The sequence below is a fragment of the Aulonocara sp. 'chitande type north' Nkhata Bay genome, linkage group LG19 (assembly GCF_057382095.1).
Source record: "Aulonocara sp. 'chitande type north' Nkhata Bay isolate Kocher_YH1m ecotype deep benthic linkage group LG19, A_spYH_male_GT1.1, whole genome shotgun sequence".
NCBI lineage: Eukaryota > Metazoa > Chordata > Actinopteri > Cichliformes > Cichlidae > Aulonocara > Aulonocara sp. 'chitande type north' Nkhata Bay.
In genome coordinates, this window is record NC_141362.1 from 22,872,277 (window position 1) to 22,896,022 (window position 23,746).

At 40.4% G+C, this 23,746-nt stretch overlaps 1 protein-coding gene across 10 annotated transcripts in view; it reads left to right on the forward strand.

Moving 5' to 3' along the window:
* The window catches only part of dnmt3ab (DNA (cytosine-5-)-methyltransferase 3 alpha b), a 51,918-nt gene that overhangs the window by 19,122 nt on the left and 9,050 nt on the right, over window positions 1-23,746 (forward strand). For 5 of the 10 annotated variants that reach the window (XM_086273781.1, XM_086273786.1, XM_086273783.1 and 2 more), the window contains exons 5-20: window positions 2-48; window positions 687-833; window positions 10,146-10,520; window positions 11,110-11,268; window positions 11,520-11,627; window positions 12,248-12,404; window positions 12,567-12,713; window positions 13,373-13,417; window positions 14,563-14,642; window positions 14,793-14,905; window positions 21,499-21,682; window positions 21,783-21,867; window positions 22,148-22,293; window positions 22,709-22,799; window positions 22,963-23,111; window positions 23,586-23,671. In XM_086273781.1, coding sequence (XP_086129907.1) covers window positions 2-48; window positions 687-833; window positions 10,146-10,520; window positions 11,110-11,268; window positions 11,520-11,627; window positions 12,248-12,404; window positions 12,567-12,713; window positions 13,373-13,417; window positions 14,563-14,642; window positions 14,793-14,905; window positions 21,499-21,682; window positions 21,783-21,867; window positions 22,148-22,293; window positions 22,709-22,799; window positions 22,963-23,111; window positions 23,586-23,671 — 2,119 coding nt within the window. Of the gene's footprint in view, window position 1; window positions 49-686; window positions 834-10,145; window positions 10,521-11,109; window positions 11,269-11,519; window positions 11,628-12,247; window positions 12,405-12,566; window positions 12,714-13,372; window positions 13,418-14,562; window positions 14,643-14,792; window positions 14,906-21,498; window positions 21,683-21,782; window positions 21,868-22,147; window positions 22,294-22,708; window positions 22,800-22,962; window positions 23,112-23,585; window positions 23,687-23,746 lie in introns of all 10 variants that reach the window. The other 5 variants (XM_086273784.1, XM_086273785.1, XM_086273788.1 and 2 more) reach the window with 3 other exon arrangements.

Below are 23,746 nucleotides of genomic sequence, written 5' to 3' on the forward strand. Positions count from 1 at the left end.
GATGTGGAGCACAAGGAGGAGGATGGGAGTGATGCGGTAAAGACTGAGGTAAGATTTCTGTCCTGTTGTGTCTTTATTCTTTGGTTAATGTAGGTAAGGTGACTGTCCCACGTTGCAGAAGTGTAGCTTCATTTATTGAAGTGGGTGAATTACCTTGCTCGTGTCAAACCAGAAGTCAAACCGGTTGGGTTCTGAACTGAACATGGCAAAAATGAGAAGCTATTCCTTTAAACTTACTCATTAAACTTTTGCCACATGCCTTCCCATAAATGGAGCAAAGAAGCCTACACTGTATCAGCACCATTACACAAGTGGAGGCTATTCGTTTTCTTGCCTTTGGACTTATGAAAGAAATGGTACCTGATGGTGTATAAATTTGAAATATCAAATACACTTGGGAGCTTGTTGTATAAGTCGGTATTGTTGGCCTTGAGTCTGTTAGACATGGTGACATCATTTCTTCCTGCCTGACCAATCACCAGCATGCGAGACATCATATTTTTAGCAATGTAGTTAACCCCATCTTAAGTTTATTATTACCCAGTTGTTACCTAAATTGTTAATTTGCAGGTTGTAGCGACAGATCAGTCATTTTACTACAAATCTGGATGCTTCCTTATGACAGAAACTCTCAGAAGAAGAATCAAAAACAAATAGCTAACTTTTTTTTTTAACGCCTTAAACAGGGAGGTCGAGGCAGGCTGCGAGGGGGAGTTGGTTGGGAGATCAGCCTTCGTCAGAGGCCCATGCCCAGAATAACCTTCCAGGCTGGTGACCCTTATTACATTAGCAAGAGGACCAGAGAGGAGTTGCTGGCCAAGTGGAAGATGGAGGTGAGTACCCCAGCTCTGTCCCAGCCACCACAGACGGCAGGATGAGTGACAGGCGTTGACTAAAGCCGCCAGGGTAAAAGACAGAGCTCGTAGTGCATTCATGCTCTGCCAAGTGTATTTGATGGGTCATTTGATATCTCATGAAGGTACCATTTATTTCAGTGGATTTCCAGGCCTTTCTGGCTCAGTAGGCTCCTGTGTCTCCTGGCTTAGTTCTTGTGTCTTGCATTTGCAGAGAAGAAATCACACACAGCTGTGTAAATAGCATTCGTTTGGTGTGTTGATATGATTCATGCCTCCTGGATGAAAATGTGTTACATTTCGATTTGCATCATTCTGACTGCTTTTGGTGTGTTGAAGCTGAGCCAGCCAATGCAGTCTCCTAAGGACAGATTCTCCCTCTGTCTTTGTTAATATCGAATGTACTTTTAATTGGCTAGATCAGACTAAGTTTAGATTTAAGAAATGGTGTTTAAAAATTAAAGAAGTCCAGTGTGAGGATGATCTTGTAAGAGTAGTATTTTCAAAGCTTTCGCAGATGCTTATATATGGCACGGGTTCATAATTTAATGGGAAAGGATTCAGGAGTAAAAAAAGTAATTATCAGCATATTAACCCATTTTCTTCCTGTGTATTCAGTCAAATAGAAAAAAGTAGTGTATTATAGATGCACTTAAAAAAATTCTAGCAATGTATTTGTAAGGTTGTTAACAACTTGATGTGAAGACACTGCTTGACTCTGCCCACCATCTGCAGCTGTGCTGTGTACTTTGCTATTTGTACTGCAGAACGTATTATAGACAAAGTCAGAGTTCCTCTGCTGGACAAACACCAGCCGACTTTACTGCTTTGAAACGTAATCACAGTAGCAATCATTTCATCTTTCAACCCAACAGTTGCAGAGTAAATTTAATTTGTATATATAGCTATATGTAGCACTAAATCATAACAACAATCGCCTCAAGGTGTTTTGTATTTTAAAGTAAAGCCCCCCTGACAGTATTGCCAAATCAAACATACTGAGCAACCAGCTGTAGCAATCCCTATTGAATAATGGGGCTGCCGAAAGATGATTTTATAGTGGCATGTAAATGCATCATGAGTCGAAAAGAAGCACTCAGTGCATCATGGGAAGTCCCCCAGCAGCTTCAGTTGGTAGCAGCATAACTAAGGCCTCAGTCGCACAGGTCTTCAGACAGGTTGGCAACCCCCTGCCAATCTCCAGTCGGTAGAGAAAAATGTGTATGCCCTGACAGGTTGCTGAGTGGTTCCTCGAGGTTGCTGGCTGCTACTGGGTGAGATTGGATGCAAAGAAGGTGCTGCATCAAAAACCTAATTGGTTTGTTCAGCAGCAGATTTCTGTGGCTGTGGTTGCATGGATTTGCAAACATGTGGTTGCAAAACTTGAAAAGGTTCTACTTTTGCAAAGTGCAAAAGTAGAACTTTTGCTATTCAAGTAAAAGTTGTCCCTTTTTGCTGAAACCAACACACTTCAAAAGATGCAACTTTTACTGTGAAAATAAATGGTTTCCTTTTTATTGTTTGCATTCCACTCTTCACAGACTCCCTATGGTTTAGCATGTAGTTGGAGTGCTTTTAGACAAGCTGACCTCTTCTGTATGGGCGACTGCAGCGAAATACTAGCAACCAAAGCAGTTGTAAGAAATTTTTTTGCATGTCATCATCTTTTTGATTAATTACATATATATTTTTTCTGACCAGGCGGTCGCCATTCAGTCTCTAGGAGATTAAGGGAAGGTCCAGGGTCACCGAGTACAGCGCTAACTCTAAGCTTTATCAAATATGATAGTTAGAGAGCATGCTTGTTTACCAAATGCAAACTGGGAGGTTCCACAGGTGAAGTGCCTGAAAGCTGAAGGGTCTGCCTCCCATTCTACTTTTAGTCTACACTCTGAGAGTGAACTGCTCTAATACAAAAAAATATGTTGGAGGCCAATGATTCAGGACTTTGTCAGAATAAGGATTTCAAAGTCATTCCTGGATTTAGAAGGAAGCCAATAAAGAGAAGCTGAAATAGGAGAAATATGATCTGTTTTTATGGTCCCTGATAGTACTCTTGCTGAATCAAACAGCATTTGCAAACCAGGAATTTCCACTTGTCTAATTTTACTGTTGGATGATGTTGCATTGTGGTACAGTTGGCCTTCCTTTTTTTCTTATTTTTGCCAGAACCAGTGGCCACTTCCAAATAAAGGAGGGGATTTTTACGCAGGTTTTATGAAGACCTCTGTGCTACCTGTTAACACACTTCAAACAATATTTTATATCCATTAACTACACTCAGAACAATCACACAGCTTGCTCTTTTATCTTCTGGCAAATATTTATCCTTGATTTTTCTTTTTAGAACATTTATCATCTGTGAATGATGATAGATCATCCTTCATCATTGTAAAATTCTCCACATTGCTTACTTAATCCTCATAGTAATGTGATGGCACCTACCTTCATCTGTTACATAATGGGGAGTCTTCCATTTCTTCTGCTGCTCGCTTCTCCCTCTGCTCTCCTCGGGACCGTAAAAGTGTCTCCAGAGAGAAAATATTGCCAAATTAGTCCTACGAGTGAAATGTCATAAAATACAAAGTGGGTAGTTCACATTTTCCAAACAGAGGTGGATACTCTTGAAGAAGTAGCTGTACAAGACAGGGATTTATGGGGATTTGCAAGATGCAAATTTTGAATGTACCTGCTCCCCCCCCCTTCCCCATCCTTTTCTTATCTGGCTTTTTGCAAGCTTTGAACTCATTTGCATAAAAGGGTGATTTGTTTTGACATAAAAGCCCTTTCTTGATATGATTCATATCCCGTAATTTTGGTTCTGCTCTTGCTACAAAGATCTTTGCTGTTGCATTCTGCTGCAACAGGGGCCATATGTTGTTGAAAGGCTGTCTTGCACTTTCTCCAGGATCCCTGTTTGTTTCATTTGCCCTGTGTTACAGTGGACTTCTCGGTCTCTCCCTCTCCTTTTCCCTGCTCCATTCTTCCAAGGACCCCTCCCCCAGCTATGGAAATGAACTCTGTGCTATGGATATGAGGGTGAAGATGAGGTTTGCAGCAAATTTCCAACCCTGCTTGCAAGAGAGCCTCTTGGCTCCTTGCCAAAACTTTGCAAGTCCTCTCTAGCCAACCAGCGTTCCTGTCGGCAATCACCTGACCCTGAATTCCCAGACAAAGAAATGTTCATGCTTTCTTTTTTTAAGCGATCTCTCCTACGCCAAGAGTGGGGGTGGAAAAAAAACTTCAGCCCCACACTGGATTATGAGGGTTGCACGCTGGCGTGTATGGGTATGTGCACTGCATTGTTTGTTTGATAACACAGGGGGATAGTGTGCATGTCTGATTAGCCTGCTTACAGCGAGGCGAATATGCTGACTTCAGGTATTTCCACGAGAATTGTTGTGGACCATCTGCTCTGCACGGCTTAAAGGGAAACGTCTCTTTAAAAAGGAAGAGGGAGCAGGGAGCTTTAGCCGTGTTTGGGAAAAAGTTGATTGGCATGAAAAAAACTTTTTCCCCTGGGTTGAATACTTGCTCAAACTATTTCCTGCTTCAGAGCAGCAGCTAGAAATGTTAGAATAGCATTGTTTTTAGAGGTGAAGTATATTTAACTTTTGAAAAAAATGTTTGTTTTTTATTTCCTCAGTGCCGGTATCCTTCACCTTACATAACATGCACCTAGAAAAAGTGTGAAGTGAAGCCCTTTTCTTCCTATCTTTGTGCACTTTGTTCTGTTTGACTCCTAACATAGATTACTGTAAAAACTCAATCCCTTAGAAATATTTTAAGTGGCTTTTTTTGTTAACAACTCTAGTTGTGGATTAATGGAGAAGTTGATTTATGTATTCATGGGTAGCTCTGTAAAATTCCTAATTATCTCTTAAAGGGATGTAATACAATGAGAAACAGATGGCCTTTTTTAAAACGTATTTTCTGGGCGATGTGACCCCCCGCACCCCCTCTTCCGAGGACACTCATGTTGTAGGGATCAGTGCTAAAAACAGCCTAATGAAAGCAGTAGCCGCTGCACCTGACATTTGTGCATTTTTGCAAAGTATTTCCACGCTAAAAGCTTTTTCAAAGCTTAGGATCAGATTATTCTCCATTTGGAGTTAACTACACCTGTTGTGGCTTTAGTTTTTATTATTTTGCTGCAGTTCTGCTCAGCAGATAAGCTTAGGTCTTTGCACTGAAAAGACATCTCACTGCATTATCCATCACACAGTCACACAAATGAGTCCCCGCTGTGCCTCCCCTGCCTGTTGCGCATGACAGACTACTGCATTCAAAGGTCACACTCTTTTGTGTTGTTTCAAAGGCTCAGTGTAATTTTTGTGACAGTGTATTTCGTCTAATGTTTAGGATACCTGATTGTTTTGACTAAATGGCATTTTTTCTTGAAGTTTTAACACGCTTCTCTCTGTAATCAGATTTGATTTTCTCTTTGTAGCTGGATCATATTATTTTTAACATGCACAGTGTTGTTTCATCTCAGCAACTGCACTTTTAAATCTTTGACCCGTAAATACTGAGACGTCTATAACTTGTAAAGTTAATAACCATATAATAGACAGTTGCTGACTGCAGCTACGCAGTAAAAGTGACCTTTTTGTTAACAAGTGCTGCCAGATTTGATAGTAAAGTATCATCTGCACACCCCAGAGACCAATATCACTTCTCTTTTTTTTCTTCCTCCGTTGCAGTGCACTCTGTCACCCCTTGAGCCCTCAGGGTATCATGCAGCACAGCCTCTAAGTCTGATTATCCCTTATTGTGCGCCCAACATGTCTCCACAGTCTGCCAGGGGCCTGCAGAGCTTCTGTTTTCTCTCTGCTCATAACAAAGTCCACGATCACTGGAAGCTTAGTCTTGCATGATACTTTAGAACATTTAACATAGTTTTTTGGAGGGTGGGGGAAGGGGGATTGTGTAGTTGTTTTCAGCACATTTATTTTGCAGTGTTTTTACAACTACAGTATGTCTGCTGTCATTTTTGGTATTGTTGTTCAGCACGGCGTGACAGCGGATATATGGTATTTCTGGTATCTGGTATTTCTAAGCTGTCAGTGACAGGCAGGCGTGTGTAAGTGATAAAGACCGCATTGTGTCTCTGCTACCTCCTTTCGTATTTTCCCCTTTAGACTCTGAGGGCCTGTCTTGCTGGTGGAGCTGCACACACACTGTGAGGCCCCCAAAAGGGGGCAAGACAAATATCTGGTTCTTATAGCCACTGTACTTTCTCTCCTCCCCCCACTGGCATTTTCAGCGTCACTTTCTCATTGGCTCCGAGGAGAAGGAGTCATGGAGACAGCCGAGTCCTAAAAACACAAAAACGAATGCAGGAAAAAGGTGCTTCATTGGCTTTTACAGATAACTCTGTATACCTGCAATTACCAGTCAACAAATATGAAGAAACTCACTGTACCAGTTTAATTCATTAAACCAAGACTAACTAACCTTCCAGTTAGTCTTAAGTCAGCTCATTTCGTCACAGCTACACCAGTGACTGCCCTCCTCACTTGCCCATAACAACACGGATTATTCCACCACAAACTATGTCAGCTTAACTGGCATTTGGTAGTTTTTGTATTTTACCAACTGGAACCGCACATTCACGCAGGGCTCTCGAACACTAACTTCAGTGTTCTTGTACTGGAGCCAAGAGGCCTAACACATATGGCCAAGGGCTTTGAACCATCCATCCCGCACTACAGTACAGATATTTATAAACCACAGCAGAGCCTCTTGATTAAAGAGCACATGTTTCTACTCTTCTGCGCCGACACCCCTCCCCATGCTCGGCACTACCTCCCCTTAAAGGCACTATTGTTTACTAGTCACACTGGGGGAGAGGACGGAGCGTTGTGCTATACTCTCTCTCAGCCTCTCTGCTGTTTGACTTTTTTTCCTCCTCTTCCCACAGAGCCTCTGAGTGAGATATGAGAACCTGAGAAACACTTGAGCAAAAGTAAGCACAGCTGTGCAGCACTGCTCTCACGTGGAGCCTATAGTATGACCAGCACGTGTTTACATATGGTACTGCATATATTCTGTGTGTGACAAAGGAAAAGAAAGAAAGGAAGAAGAAAGTTAGCACGTGTTCGCAGTACAGCCCTACTGGGTGTGTGTTTGAGAGAGAGAGAGAGAGAGAGAGACATCAGAATGAGTGCAGCTGTTGGGGATTTGCTGTGAGAGGCTTAAGTCCCGGCTGTGTCTCGTCCTCTCTGATCGACCTAGCGGTTCAGTGTCAGGTACCACAAACCAAGTGAACGATACACTGCAGGTCTGTACACTATAGAGTTATTGTATTCAGTGCTGCTGATGAATAGGTCTCACACGCAGAGATAAAGACGCGTTTGCAAAGGCTACCATTCTGCATTTACACAGCAGAAATGAGGCGTGCCTCTTATGTTCTATAGCTAAATAGCTTCAAATCCGTCAGCCTCTGTACAGCTATATCTATATCTGAGGGAAGCATTTCATGCATGACCAGATTTATGGAAGACTGGGCTGCGTAACAAATTGTTACCCTTGTGAGTAAAAAACTGTGTCCATAGAAGTTGTTGGCAGTTTTACTGCTTCTCGGATGAGATGTGAAACGTCTTCAAGCAACTTAAAGAAGTCCAGACGCTTTTCTTTGCAAGCTCCTTTGACTACGATGACCTGGATGACTGAGAACCTTCACAGACATTTTGGCAGTTTTACATTTTTTTTATTTTTTATTTTTTTACTTCTTTGATATATTGCGTTTATATTTCCTTGAGGTTAGTAAGACACCCCCCCCCCCCCCCCAAAAAAAAAAACCAAAACAACAAAAAACAAAAAGAAACATCACACCACCCCCTATAAGCAAGCACTTTGTGACAGTAGGAAGGAAATACACTCTTCTAACATGAGGAAACCTTTACCACAAGCAGGATCAGGAAGGGGCAGCCATCTGCTGTGACCGGTTGGGCATGACAGGAGGAAGACAGGACAAAAGATTCATGATGGGAGAGATATTTAATAATTAATAAAGATTAAATGTGATTTAGTGATGTATTAACAGAGGTACTGAAAACAGACTGAATGAGCAACAGGAAGCCCCCCCTAGCAGCCTAAGCCTGTTGCAGCATTACTAAAGAAGGGTTCAGTGTCACCTGATCCATCCCTTGCAGCGTTCAGGATCAACTGAAGGCTCTTCAAGGAGTTTTTAAAGCAACCTGATTATAACGAATTACAGTAGCTCAGCCTAGAAGTGAGGCACAGGTTACACATCATTTATCTACCTTTGTTTATTTTCAATTAATTTTTTAACTTGAAAATGTCAAACTGTGCCTATTTTTGTGGTTTAAGAATGTTGCAAATTGATAAATACTCACATAAAGGACGTTGGTAAATGATTAAGCTTCAGTTTAACACTTCAGTAGGTTGTCCATCAAACACAAACCACAGTGTTATCAGGCTAAAGGGTCGCACACCCATGTTTAGCTGCAAAGCGTGGGGGTTTCTGCTCTGATAGCCAAGAGGTATGTTATATGAGGATTTGGTTCAAATAAGCTAGATTTTTCACAGCGTTTTGAGAAATATTGTAGTAAATGAAGTTAAGACAGCAAATATTTGAAATCTTGATGTTTCATCATTGCTTGGCTGATTTTTTTTTTTTTTTTTGCAAGTACCTGGGTTTCCTGTGCTTCATTACATATCTTGACAAGTTGGTGGGGTATTAGTTAAGTTATTAGCTAGTGCTACCATGCTGAAAAAGACAGCTGCTAATTAGCGCCAAGTAACATATAAACAAAGTATCACTCACCAAAACTGGTGCTCAGAATTTTTGAAAAGGTACAATTATTTGCACATCTGGGTCCAAAACTCCATCTGCTTCAGGTCCCAAAGTCAAAGGAACACTGCGGCATTACTGACAGTTAAAAACTGTCTAAATTATTTCATCTTTAATAAAATGATCAGCGTTGCTGCTTTACCAGTTGTAACAATTAAGTTTAACATCCAGGCATCCATGAAAACAGAATTTATTAAATTCAACGGAGTTAGAAGTTAGCAGGAAGTTAGCTCGCTGGTTTCCACCTAAACATGACATGCCATGTTCTGACTGAGAGATATCTGAAGAAATTCAAACGTACAGCTCTGCTATCACTTCCAACATAAATGAGGACAGAAAACTAAGCAGTGACGTTTGTAGGGTTACTGAAGTTGGACTAGCTGGTATATAATAATGTCCTACGTGATTGCTAGCAAAACAGCTATGTTAGCATAACATTAGCACAGTGAAGCTGAAGGATGAACGTTAACTTTTTTCCACTCGATAAAAGTTAACGTGAGGGTTCTGCTGGTTAGGGACAAATGCAATTGCATAGCAGGATGCTATAAACGGACCAAACTTCAGTCAGGAGAACAACTAAGATAATCCATCCACAATACGAGGTTAGTCATTAATATACAGCAACAACATGGGAATAGAGCAGCTGCGAGGGAATTCGGCATTAATGAATCAATGGTAGGGAAGTGGAGGAAGCGCAGTTTTTGACTTTCCTCATATTCCAGAAGTGCTTTGTCTCTTTGCTATTACTGTCGCCCGGTGTTCTGGGAATCCATCCTACCCGAAAAAACATCCTACCCAATGTTAGATGATGTTGTTTGCAGCCGCTGCAACCAGGCGCAGCTTGATAATGACACCATCAACATATGCTATTGCGGTAGAGCGGTATAGTAAAAATCTACTGCTGGCCAAATTTATATCGTTTCTACCATATACCGTTTATACCGCCCACCCCTACACAGTTGCATGAAAAGACACAAAATGAGAGATGCAGATGAAGTCTGGAACATAGCTAGCTGTTACAGCTCCGTCCACCTGTAATTTTAAGGCTTAATAATATTTAAAACGGAGGTGTTAACAAATCAGATCCTGCACAGCTGGTGTGAGGGCAGTAATTTTTCTATAAATACCAAAACCATGTTTTAACATGGGAGGGTATGGTTATTGAGTTGCTGTTGGAGCCAGCCTCAAATGGCCAATCCAGAAAGTGCAGCTTTGTGCTCTTACTGGTTAGCTTCATCACAAGTGGCTTCTTTTTCTTCTTTTTTCACAGTTATTCTTCAGCTGTTTGTATTAATATACAAACAGCTATGTCTGATTTGGTCACATTTATACATATTTTTTGTAAATTATATTTTTTTAAATCCTCTAATAGTGTAAATTCCTGATATCTTGATATCTAGCTTAAACTTACTTAAACTCAGTGACTGCACGCATCATGTCCTCATCTCTGTTATCACTTGGCTTTGTTTCAGGCAGAGAAAAAGGCCAAACAAATGTCAGCAATGAACGCGATGAAGGATCACGAGGATAATGAAACAGAGACCCGGAATGAAGAGGTCTCAATAATCAAACACCCACAGCCTTCAAAGCAGCAGCCGCAGCAGCAGCTGCAGCCGCAGCCACACACTAAGTCTCAGTCACAGCCTCAGTATCAACAGCAATCACCGCTGGTGCTGCCACAGCAACAGCAACAACTGCAACATCAGCAGCCACCTCAGCAGCAGCAACAGCAGCAACAGCCTACTGACCCAGCTTCCCCCACTGTGGCCACGACCCCAGAGCCTGTCGCCATCGAAGGAGAAGACAAGACATCCCCCAAGACTCCAGACACTGAGCCTGAGTATGAGGTAAGATCATTTTGGGTTTCCCACTGACTCGTGTCTGGTTGTAAGCTAGTCTGTACTGGATAAAGGATCCAGTTGACGGTGAGGGTTCATCTTTATCATGCAAGGTAGCCCGTCACGTTCTGGGAATGTATTCATTTCAGATATTTACATAATTTCTTCTGGGATTGTTAAGAATTCTGATTGTGACATCTGCAAACTTTAAAGGGCAAACGAAGCATTCAAATAAATGACAGGTTTTTAAATATGCACTAATTTAACGGTTATTTGGAGTAGATATGTGTAAATCAATTACTTAATTCGGCAATTATTCAACCTATTTTCATAAGCTGTACTTTTTTCATAGTTTTCTCCCACATAAAAATCCCTAGCATTGTTAATTTTATGGGAAAGTGAGTTTAGCTTTCTCAGAAAAAAAAAGGTGATTTGTGATGTTGCTACGGTCACCATTTTCATATAAACTTTTTTATCTAAGCGATCTAACCATCCAAAAAGTAAAAAATATCCCTAGACAGGCTGTTGAAAAAAGGTTTCACAACTCTGCCCACAAGTCATAGCAGAGGGGATGATTTGTCTTTTCTTTTGGCTGCAGGACGGTCGTGGTTTTGGCATCGGCGAGCTGGTTTGGGGGAAGCTCCGAGGATTCTCTTGGTGGCCAGGCCGCATCGTATCCTGGTGGATGACGGGACGTAGCAGAGCTGCTGAGGGAACCAGATGGGTCATGTGGTTTGGAGATGGAAAATTCTCAGTGGTGAGTCTTTAGAGCCAACATTAATATTGCTGTTAGGTCTTTTTTTTTTTCTTCTTCAAGCAAAACAGACGTCTGTTTATAGTGACAGCCACAGACTTTATAATGAGCTTATTGGTTTTATTTACTCAGCCAGATGATCCTTTAGAATATAAACAGAAAACTCAATGTCTGGAAAGTTTTTTTTTACCTCAACACGATTCCTTTAAACATGCGGTGTAAACAATCGTTTATTTTTATGTGTATTTTCACAGGTTTGTGTAGAGAAACTATTGCCTTTAAGTTCCTTTAACAATGCCTTTCACCAACCAACTTACAACAAGCAGCCCATGTACAGGAAAGCCATCTACGAAGTCTTACAGGTGAGCATGGGAGAAGATTTTAGGGCACAGCTTTCGTTGTAGTTAAACCTTTAAACTTACAAAGCGAATGTATCTGACATTCATATTTTTTACATGTTTTCAATCTTTCATGTAAAGACTTCAATATCTGCTGTGGCATTAAACCAAAGCCTACTGACACTTAGCTTGGCATAGCATAAAGACTTGAAGTAGGGTTGAAGCAGCTGCAATGGTTCTTTAGAAAGGCCACGAATATTAACATGGCACATCTTGTTTGTGTCTTTGTGTCTTTTTGCAGATATAGAATAAGAAGTAACTTTATTCCATGTTCCCCAGTCTTTTTGAGCATCTCAGGAAGAGGGTGTTTAAGAAGCTTTATGAAAATTGCAGAAACGTTTCTGCAATTACCATAATTTGGAGAGCCAAATGCAAAAAAAACGAAGAAGTAATTTCAAAATAAGTGCTCTCAATGAGAAATTCAAGAGCAAAATTATCCAAGACGCCCCGCAGGCAGAGCCCTCTCAAATTATCCACCCATTTTAGGCATAGTATTAAACTGAATGGGACTAAAGGATCTTTACTGTAAATATCATAGAATAAGAATACATTTTTGGTGAAAAACGTTTTGAATGTGTTTGTAGGTGGCTAGCAGCCGGGCAGGAAAGGCCTTCATGGCCTGCCCTGACAGTGATGAGACAGAGACCTCAAAATCCGTGGAAATGTTAAACAAGCAGATGATTGAGTGGGCTATGACAGGATTTCAGCCCACTGGACCCAAAGGCTTGGAGCCACCAGAAGGTAAGATGACATCACTATTTTAACCCTATTTATGACCCATCTGGAAGAGTTAAAAATTGCTATATATAATGGCATAGCAGATGTATTCTATACACTTGGTAATTAAAAACATCCGCAACATTTGGTGCAATATTAATTTTTTGCTTCTGTTGTGCACCCCAGAGGAGCGTAACCCATACAAAGAAGTTTATCCTGAAATATGGGTAGAGCCAGAAGCAGCAGCCTATACACCTCCTCCAGCCAAAAAGCCTCGCAAAAGCACAGCAGAGAAACCTAAGGTCAAGGACATCATTGATGAGAGAACACGAGGTAACGTGCCTCATTTATTGGGTTATATTGGAGTCATGAACTCTGTGTCCAGCTCCTTGGGGAGGTTGCGGCGGTGTTTTACATCACTATAGTGGTCTGGGAGGTAAGGTATGGACAAGAGATCCATTAGCAAGTGACGTGAGAAGGCAAAAAGATTCAGGTTGCTCTAAAGACAATAAATAGATGCTATCTAGAAAGACAGTGCCCTGTCTTTATTACAAGTATTACTCATCCTCCGTCTCTTCCAAATGACAAAAGAAGAAAAGAAGTGTAATTCAATTCAGTTTTATTTATGTAGTGTCAAATCACAACAACAGTTGCCTTAAGGTGCTTTATAATGTAAAATAAAGATCCCATAGTAATACAAGGAAAACAGAGGAAACTCCAACAATAACATAACCAAATGTGTATTTTGACTGACCCATCAAATGATCTGTTTGTTACATTATTTCTTTATATATCATGAAAGCATTTGTGCTGTCAGGGATTATCATGATGACTGATACTTTAAGTGGTTTCTGACATGTTTGGCGAAGAAGTTTTATTTGCGTGATACCATCTTAAATTTTAGTTTTATTTATTTTTTCCTATAGTTTTTTGAATTTACTTCTAAAAAAAAATGAAGGAACTAACACAGATTCTTCATTTCTCTGTGTCAGAGCGACTTGTTTATGAAGTGAGACAAAAGTGCCGCAGCTTAGAGGGTAAGTGAAATGTTCTCTGTGTGCTCTTGCTTGTAGCAACACCGAAGGGCCTCTCAGGAGGCACCGACACACCTCTTATTTGTACCTGTTGTTGACGGGCAAAGCCGATTATATGCATGCATCTGTGTTCACAAAATAACAATGAGTAAAAAGGAGGAAATGGGTTTTCTGTAATTTCATCTACCTTATTAGCAGCTTTGTTTGTTTTCTCATAACCTGATAGCTAAACTAACTAGATCTAGACCTACAGTTGTGGTCAATGTTTACACACACTTATGGTCATGAATAATAATTTGGGGCTCAAACATACATTTCATTCAGTCTCTCTTAGCAAGTTGCAGCTCAACCCTTCTGAGCCATCAGCAAGCTTCTGGAATAATTATGGCTGTATATCTGACTGGTCTTCTAGGTGGTATTGACAGAATTAATTTAAATTTGTTGGTTTTCTGGTACATAGTACACACATTTTCAATAAGATTCAGGTTGAAGCCTTGGGAAGGCCATTCCAGAAGCTTAATTTTAGCCTGCTTTATTCATTTTAAAATCAGTTTTGATGTGTATATGGGATCGTTGCCCAGCTGGGACATCCAATTATATCAAAGTTTCAACCAGCTGTTGATTTGAGGTGAAGTTAAAGGATTGGGTGATGCTACCACCATGCTTGACAATTACCTGACAGCTGGATAGCGAAGTGTTTCTAGGTTGAAACACTCACCCTTACTACTCTAAGCATGCTTCTTGGTGTTGTTGCCTATCCTCTGTAATGCTGGCAAAGAGAAACTACCAGTCATGATCACTAATGAGAAGCTAACAGGCCTTGTCAAGTTAAAAGACATTGCAGAACCTTCAGCACCAGTTATTCAAAGATTTATACTTCTGACCATGTTTAGATAAGAGAAAATCCAAAATAAATTAAAACTAGTGCAAAGATGTATGCTGTACAATCATCCCACTCTGGAAAAATAACAGGAAATCATTAAAAGTACAAATTACCCTTCGTGTCCCATGATGAGCGTATGGAAACTTCTGACCACAACTGTATCTCATAGATATTCAAATTGTTTCACAGTGGTGTGAGTTCTGGGTGCTCACTCCTCTCAGAGCTCTGCCTGTTAAATACTAACACGGTGTTTCTCTTACTGCAGACATCTGTATCTCCTGTGGAAGTCTGAATGTTAGCCTTGAGCACCCTCTTTTTGCTGGAGGAATGTGTCAGAGTTGCAAGGTAAGCTGCGATAAAGGCTTAGACTTGGACTCAACTAGGGTGTTATTAAAAGTCACAGCAAATTTCAAAGCTCCTAATAAACAACACATATTTTAAGCAGCAACTGATGTGACCCCGTGTCTTAGAGTATATTTTGGATATTTTTTGCAGAACTGCTTCCTAGAATGTGCTTATCAATACGACGACGACGGCTACCAGTCATACTGCACTATCTGCTGCGGGGGACGAGAGGTGCTCATGTGTGGGAACAACAATTGTTGTCGGTAAGGTTTCTACCATGAGCGCCTGTGTTGCAATTACATGGATGTGCATGGAGTCTGGTAGAACTAGATTTAGTCTACATATACAGCTACACATTACCTGACCTGAGCACAGCCTTTTTTATAGTTTTGATATGCTAAGTGGTCAAGACAACAGTTGGATTTTTAAAACCATAGCTATGAGGGATTTTCTTGGTGCAAAGTTGACAGAAAGGCAACAGTAACTGAAATAACTGCTCATTACAACCGAGGTATGTAGAAGAGCATCTCTAAATTTGCAACACGTCAAACCTTGAAGCATTAGAAGCCTACAGCAGCAGAAGACCACACCAAGTGGCACTCCTGTGAGCTAAGAACAAGAAACTAAAAATAAACTGACCTTCCATAACCTAAATCTACTGTTAGTAGAGTATGAAAGGGTCTTTAAAAAAAACTTGCAATCTTTGCAAAATTCTCATATGCTTTCTTCACACCTTTATTACAGGATAATCAGCCAATTGACTTGTTCTCAAATCTCTTTGTCATAAAAAATACTCATAAAATTATTGCTTAATAAAGAACATTGTGAAGCTGTGTAGCAAATAACAGCAATATTTTTTATTTTTGAATAGGACAGTACTTGCCTCTAAATTTACAGTTGTTTTTCCAGCACAGATAGCAGGATTGTGCGTTCACTGCTCATATTGGATGCACAATAAAGGCTTTGTGATGGGTCACTAATCTCGTAGCAGTGATGTAAGGCAACATCGTGGCAGCCCAGTGGAGAACTTGCTGATAGCAAATATTTTATAAAGTGTGGTTGCACTGTATTTCTGTTGAATAGAGCATTGTTAAACATAAAGAAACAGACTGGTGTTCTCACACAGTTAGATTGAAGTCTAGAAAAATACCATTGAGAACAGATTGAGCTTTGTCAGAGGCATGCTGGACTGATCACAAACAATGCTATTTTTGGATGGTGGCGTTTGACATTTGGATGACAGTGTTAACGATAACTTGCTGCTTCTCAAAACCCACAAACCCCATTAAAAACCTTTTTATCTACACCTTTTAAATACAAAACAAAGAGTGATAATGAAACTGTGCACCTTTTCTTGACCTATGACCAGTGTTGGTCAAGTTACTTGAAAAAAGTAATCAGTAACTAATTACCGATTACTTCCCCCAAAAAGTAATCCCGTTACTTTACTGATTACTTTTTCAAAAGTAATTAATTACTTAGTTACTTAGTTACTTTTTAAAAACACGATTTACAACCTGAAGAGGTGATAAAGTGATAGATCTTTCAGCCCATTTCTACTTTTTCTGCATAATCCATCATACAAAATGTAATCAAATGGAAAAGTCTCTTGTTTTTAACTTGTTTTATCAGTTTTAATCTTTTAACTTTATGCATCAAGCAAAAATTTAATTATATGCAACAGTCTCTGACTGGAAGAAATTTGCTTAACATTTAAACTTATTTTCTGCACATTCCAGCACATAAAATATATTTTTTTTGTGTTTACACTCAGTCTTTCAAATAGATGCAAGTAAAACACAGCAGAAAATAAATAACATCAAAGACTAGCGGTCCTGTTGCTCTATTTTCACCTGTAAAGCAGGAGTAGCGTAGGCGGAGGTTTACCCTGGTGCAGGTGTGCCGCGGCGGTCAGTTGAAGAATCCGCGAGTTTCTCAGCGTACTTGGTGCTTGCTTGGAAGTTTAGGGGCTTTTTTCGCTATAAAGAGAAGTTTTCTTCCCAGGCACAACGGACGCTAATGTTTTTGTCACTTTTTATGGAATTAAACTCAAAATAAGGTCAGTACTTCCACGCTTTAAACGCTGCACGCTCATACTCTCTCCTGCATTCGATATATGATCCATTGTTGATCTGCACACAGCTGTTGTCACGAACGTCGCACTTGCTTACGTCACTGTCATGAGACATTCTGGCAAAAAAATCACGGTTTTAGTAACGCAGTAACGCAGCGTTCCTACGGGAAAGTAACGGTAATCTAATTACCGTTTTCGCAATAGTAATCCCTTACTTTACTCGTTACCTGAAAAAAGTAATCAGATTACAGTAACACATTACAAGTAACGCGTTACTGCCCATCTCTGCCTATGACTGATAAACTGATTTAGAGAAGAGAGACATGTCGGTCATGTTCATATTGTATAATTTTATTTGAAGGACACAGATGTTCTCCTACGATCATTACGGTCAGCAAACCCCCTCATACGAGTCCTTGGTACTCATTGGTTGATTTTCTTTTTGATCTCAGCCTGTAAATATTTGGATTTGTATCTTGCCTACTTGATGAAGTATTCAAACCACCTTTGTGGTTGTTCTTATTACAGCAGGTGACTCCAGGGCAACATTTGTCTGTCATAAAACACACACTGATAGCTGGTGACTTTGGAGGCCATGTGAATACAGTGAAGATGCTGAAGATGCAATTTTGAGAATATTTGTTCTTTATATCAAGGTACATCAAAAGATGGGTACACTGTGATCATAAAGGGGGTGGATGAGGTCAGCAAGAGTAATCAAACTGGCTATAGTGTTAAGACCAAATTCTGACCTTACCATCTGAACGTAGCAGAAGAAATTGAGACTCATCAGACCAGGCAACAGTTCTCCAGTCATCTAGTTTCCCATTTTGGTGAGCGTCACTTTCCTGTTCTTAGCTGACAGAAGTGGCACGCGATGTGGTCTTCTACCACTCCAGCCCATTAACCTTCAAGGTTTCAAGTGTCGCATGTTGAAAGATGCTCTTCGGCATACCTTGGTTGTAACAAGTGGTTATATGAGTAACAGTTGGTTTCCTATTAGTGTGAAGCAGTCTGGCTGTTCTCCTTTGACCTCTGATATCAACAAGGCATCTTTACCCAGAGAACTGCTGCTCACTGGATATTTAATCTTTTATGGACCATCCTCTGTATTCCTTTCTAATCTGGTAGTAAACTATGCCAGATGCATCTGGCTTTGCTGTTGGCTAATAATTACCCTGGCAATCAAATTTTCAACAGAGGCATTGTACCACTCTGTCTTCTGTGTGTGTGGGGCTCTTTCAGTCACAACTTCCTGTTCCTCTTCTAGTTAAACCATTACTGCTAGACCAAACATTTCTCCTTACAGTCCTACTGGCACAAACGAAAGACTTAACAGACTTATTTGTTGAGGTTTTTTTTTAAACGATTTTTCCTAAAAATGCAAATAACCTGTGTAGTGGAGGTATCAGGGATAGACACGGTTATGGCACTGATTTACTCCTTAGCACTACGGTCACCCTGGTGTGTCAGCCAGAACACCACTTCACCAATTCTCCCAGAGCATGGAAAAAAAAGCTTAAGGTTTGGTTTGAGGAAGTTTATTTCCTTCACAGCTCAATTCCTGTGGCTGTAATCGTGTGTGTGTGTGTGTGTGTGTGTGGTTTTCTACTAAAGAAGTACATAATACAAATAAGTGATAAATAAGGTGAAGAGATAAGTGACATATCCAGATATATGCATAATACAATATAGTTAACATAACCATACATAAAGAAAAGAGCACAGTAGTGTAAGGCAGTAATGCTAAACACAAAAAGATGTATCTCTACATAAATCTATCCTTTAAATGAGCAGAGCAATGTAGTACACTTCTACTGCTTACACTATGCCAGCTAAATAGCATTACTGCGAGGTTAAGTTAACGTCAGTACAGAGGAACTACTTCCGGTAGCTGTAGAAAATAAAGGCTTCTCCGTTATAATCCGCCGTAATGCTTTTATTGCGAAGGGGAAGTAGGAACATGGTACTTCCGGTCGAACTACGCTCGGCATTTAAGCGGTACTCTGAACAAATTATCCGCTATAAACTCCGTATTTTAAATTAAAGAATCACGAGCACCACATATACCATACAGGGAAGCTCTGATAACACATGAATTACGTTAGAAACATATTGAGGATCGTACATGTGGCAAACTAAAGCCAAACCAGGACGAAGTAACTGACATCAATTAGCATGTGAAATGAGGGTGAACTCACGCATTGCGTGCGTGGCCTATACCGCTCCAACTATGAACTACATTAGCTCCTAAATGGTAAATATATCACAGTATCAACACAAATAAAGCAAAATGCAACACAGGTTAATAATCACTTACCATTCACGCACACATCATATCCCACAGGAATCAGTGCACCCCCACCTGACCAACACTGCTCATCCGACACTAAAACTGCCCACCTTACTAACTATATGACATCACCAGACGGTGGGCTGGCTCAAACTAACAGAAGGTTAAATGCTAAATGAACAGCATATAAACTTGTATATAAACTTACAAACACCTGTATAAGAATTCAAATATAGTTATCCTATGAACTTTGGGGCCTTTTAGACAACCTTGGTAAACCCCATCAAAGATGCAGAAGTTTTTTCACTTGCACGTAGGGTTGCCAACTCCCTGAAAAATAAATAAGGGACACCTCGTGGCCAGGGCCGGGCAACCCAGTTGTCTTCACCCTTCCCAGTGTGGTAGCTCTTTTTTTTGTGTGTGAAATTATTTTTTAACCATTTGACTTGAATTTGATTTAAGCAGATGCATATTCTTTGTGATATGACCATATGGGAAACAAATGATCATTTAGCCATTTATTTTTAGCTCAAAATGACAACATTAACACAATAAAACAGGTCTCTTTCTTAAACAGAAGCCTGTCATGCTTAACTTTTGAGAATATAAGTAAATCTTTCTTTAAAAGAACTCTGTCCTGCTTAACTTAAAATTATATAAATTAATAGAAAGCAATAGAATGAAAAATATTCTTGTAACTGTGCACATATAGTGCATTTAGTACAATTGGCTTCAGTTGAGGTATTATTTCAGCTTTTCTAATGCTAATCAGCTGCTTCTGTTTGTAAACCTGCTTGTTCCCATGATTACGCATCTTAACTCATCATCATTATTAATCTATGTATTACTTTTATGTATTAGTCATCTATTTGTTGTAATCATCTATCCTTGCAGTTTATTACACAAAATAAATTATATTATCACACTTCTGGCCACATAGCGCTGATATTCACTGCACATGCCCATATTAACCTTAACCAGAAGGTTTAAAAAAAACAAACCAGTGTTTGCATACCATATCTGCTTCTGCCGTGGCCTGGTGGACAAGAAATTGGTTAAGGGTTCCCCGAGCTTTCACGCCCCTCTTGTTCTTCATGTGCCCACCATTAGAAGCATGCCTATGGAAAAAGTGCGCCGGCACACAGTGCAGTGCGCTTTAAAGGTGTTATCGTGCACTTTTCCAGCCAGGTGTTTTCCTTTTCCCATTCCTCCCTGTACTTTTGCAGCCTTTTCTTTTCTTTCTCTGAGCGAACAAACATTGCTGCTCTAATGCTGGGCTTACACTGTGCGATTTTTGGCCCATTTTGAGCCGATTTTTGAGTCGTGCGACCGTTTTGGCGATCGGCCCGATTTTGGCCTTCATCGTGCATCGTGTAGTATACGTGGGGTAACGAGACACGATTAACACCTCACGACCACTGCTCACGCGCAAACACGTAAACGTCGGTGAAAAAGGTGGAGCAGCACAGCTGTGCAGCGTGTGATCTGGACACAAGCGATGGAGGCACAACTTGTAGAACTTTGGAAAGCTCATCCGAGCCTTTTCGATGTGGCCTCACAAAATTATCACGACCACAACAACTGTGAAAATAGTTGGATTTACATTGCTGCTCAATCACAGCTGCCTGATCAATGTTTTTCATTAGCAATTTAGCAAAGTTGATGGTGGTGTGTCTGTGTGAGTGAAAGACAGAGAGAGGGAGAGCGAGCGACAGATTTTCTGTTATAACCTTCATTTTATGGAGGCACAGTGTGAGCACTCAGGTCGCATCAGAGTATCAGGTCGTATAGTGTGAGACCCTGCATCGTGACCTACCAACTTCTAACCCCTGCGAGTCAATCGTGCAGTTTGAGCAGGAGCTGAATAACGTGACTGAAAAAATCGCACAGTGTTTGCCCAGCTTTAGGTGTACTGTCGTCCGAGACTTGCACTGCAGTGTTGGCATTTGTTTCCCTGTTGGCCATGCTTGTTGTTGTGGTCATCTGTTGTCTTCCGGTATTTTCTCCGCAAGCGACCTTTCCTCGACCAATGAGATGAGCAGTAATCTGAATTGTCATACTCGAATTGTCATAAGTGTGCTGTCAGCTCATTGGTCACAAAGCAGGAGAGGGGCTGGGAATTATGTTTTCCAACAAAGCGTTAATTCCATTAACATTTATAGACTACTTTTGATTCTCACTGTATTACGGGACAAAGTGCGTCCCTTATTAGCTCAATACGGGACGTGTACTTTTGTTTCTAAATACGGGACGATTCCGTTTTTTAAGGGACGGTTGGCAACCCTACTTGCACGTTACATTTCCTGCATTTTCATTCTCAGATCAAGACCATTTTAAACAGTTAATAGTTTATTTTGGTCTTCTAATGGAAAACATGCAGTCTACCACATTTAGTCACTTAGTCGCTTACTGTACTTAACACTGTGACTGCTTTTAATAGGTAGGGTTAGTTATCATTTTAGAAGTAAATGTCCTTGTCCTTGGCGCAGGTGCTTCTGTGTGGAGTGCGTGGACCTTCTTGTTGGTCAAGGAGCCGCTCACGCTGCCATCAAAGAAGACCCATGGAACTGCTACATGTGCGGTCAGAAGGGTGTGTTTGGTCTGCTGGAGCGTCGTAGCGATTGGCCCAGCCGTCTCCAGCACTTCTTTGCAAATAATCACGATCAAGATTTTGTAAGTAATTGACCTCTAGGCCATAAATCTCAATCACCATGTGACTGAGGAGTCTGTCTCCTTTGTGTCTCACTGTTGCCCCCTCTGCCAATAATTTCAGGATCCACCAAAGCTTTACGCCCCAGTCATGGCGGAGAAGAGGAAGCCCATTCGTGTCCTTTCACTATTTGATGGCATAGCCACAGGTTAGAAAATTTTCCCCAGTTTGTGTTATAAAAAATTAGATGGATTTACTTTCTTCCTTTATTAGTCAGAACATTGCCATGTATCAGTCACTACACATGCCATATATAACTAGCTATACTAGCTATATAGCTATTAGCTATATTTGTGTTAGTCATCATAGGATTTATTTATTAGGGATAGCTCCAGTTCTTCAGATCAGATCATTTAAGTGGACAGATTTTTTTAGACTGTCTCCTTCTTTTCTTTTTAAAAAAAAAACTTTAACTACACCCTGCACAGGACTGCTGGTGCTCAAAGAACTTGGCATCCAAGTGGGTCGCTACATAGCTTCTGAAGTGTGTGAAGACTCCATCACTGTGGGTATCGTCCGGCATGAGGGTCGCATCATGTACGTTGGAGACGTGCGGAACATCACGCGCAAACATGTGAGTGAGAATAAGTTACTAAAAAGAGACACCAAACTTGCAAATGGCTACAAACTTACAAATATATCATTACTCGCTTGTACTAAGTAGCATTGGATATCATTTTCTATTGTGGAAAACCAGAAATTAAATGCAGACTCTTCTAAACAGAAAATGTGGATATTTTTAAGGCTTAACAGTATGGTTGTTTACCAGATGTACAAATGACCGACAGTGAGACCATGCTTTTCTTTGACACTTTACCTTGTCATATTAAAAGCCAAGAGTGGAGAGTAAAAGACAATAAAGACATTATAAAACATTCAAACTCTAGCATCTGTATAGCTAGTTTTATTAGTATTTACTACTCACTAGGAGTACATTGCTGGTTCAGTTCATAACCCTAATCCTGACTCTGATTCTTTTCTCTATACAGATAAACGAGTGGGGTCCTTTTGATCTAGTTATAGGTGGAAGCCCATGCAATGACCTCTCAATAGTCAATCCTGCAAGGAAGGGTCTGTATGGTAAGTTTAAATGAGTCCACTGCTTTTTTGCTTTGCTAATGTATTAGTTGGGAAATTCATTCATATATAAAGTCACTGGCCTAAATAAATCACTAGAATATAAGGAGTTTATGTCTTTTGCTTTGCTTCAGCACCTGGTTTAATACCTCTTTCTGTCTCACAGAGGGCACCGGACGCCTGTTCTTTGAGTTTTACCGACTGCTCCATGAGGCTCGGCCGAAGCAGGGGGAAGACAGGCCTTTCTTCTGGCTCTTTGAAAATGTGGTTGCTATGGGCGTCAGTGACAAGAGGGACATATCTCGCTTTTTAGAGGTTAATTTCTTTACTGATACTTATAATCTCTACCTGCTGTAGGCGGTAGATGTATGATGTGCCGTTGGTGAAGTGGGTATTGTTGGGCTTTGAATGCCCCCTTGTGGCAATAATTCATTATCTTTAGGCAAAAATTATGAGAACGGAGCTCTGACGTCTTGATCTTCATTCAACAGTTTAATATGCCATCTTTAATGCGCTGCAATCTACTCCTAGATGGTGTTTCTGGTTATCTGTTAGGTGAAGCCCTCATTAGCTGTTAGAATACTCTCTTTTTTTTAAATGACTGTCCACTGAGGAAACTGACAATTTTGAAGTTTAATTTTGACTCTTTTCTGTTATATTAACATTGTGCTATATAATAAAATTGTTGTTGTTGTGTGATTACACTTGTATTATTCTGTATGCAATCACAAGCTTTTTACCTTTGTTGCTTCCTGATTGGTGCTTGTTCTTCCTCGTCTCTGTTTTCAGTGTAACCCAGTGATGATCGATGCCAAGGAAGTGTCAGCTGCCCACCGTGCCCGTTACTTCTGGGGTAACCTTCCTGGCATGAACAGGTTGGTGTATGAATGGTGAGAAAAGAAGTAGTATTTAACAAAAAAGTAACACTATAAAGGGACTGCTTATGTCAA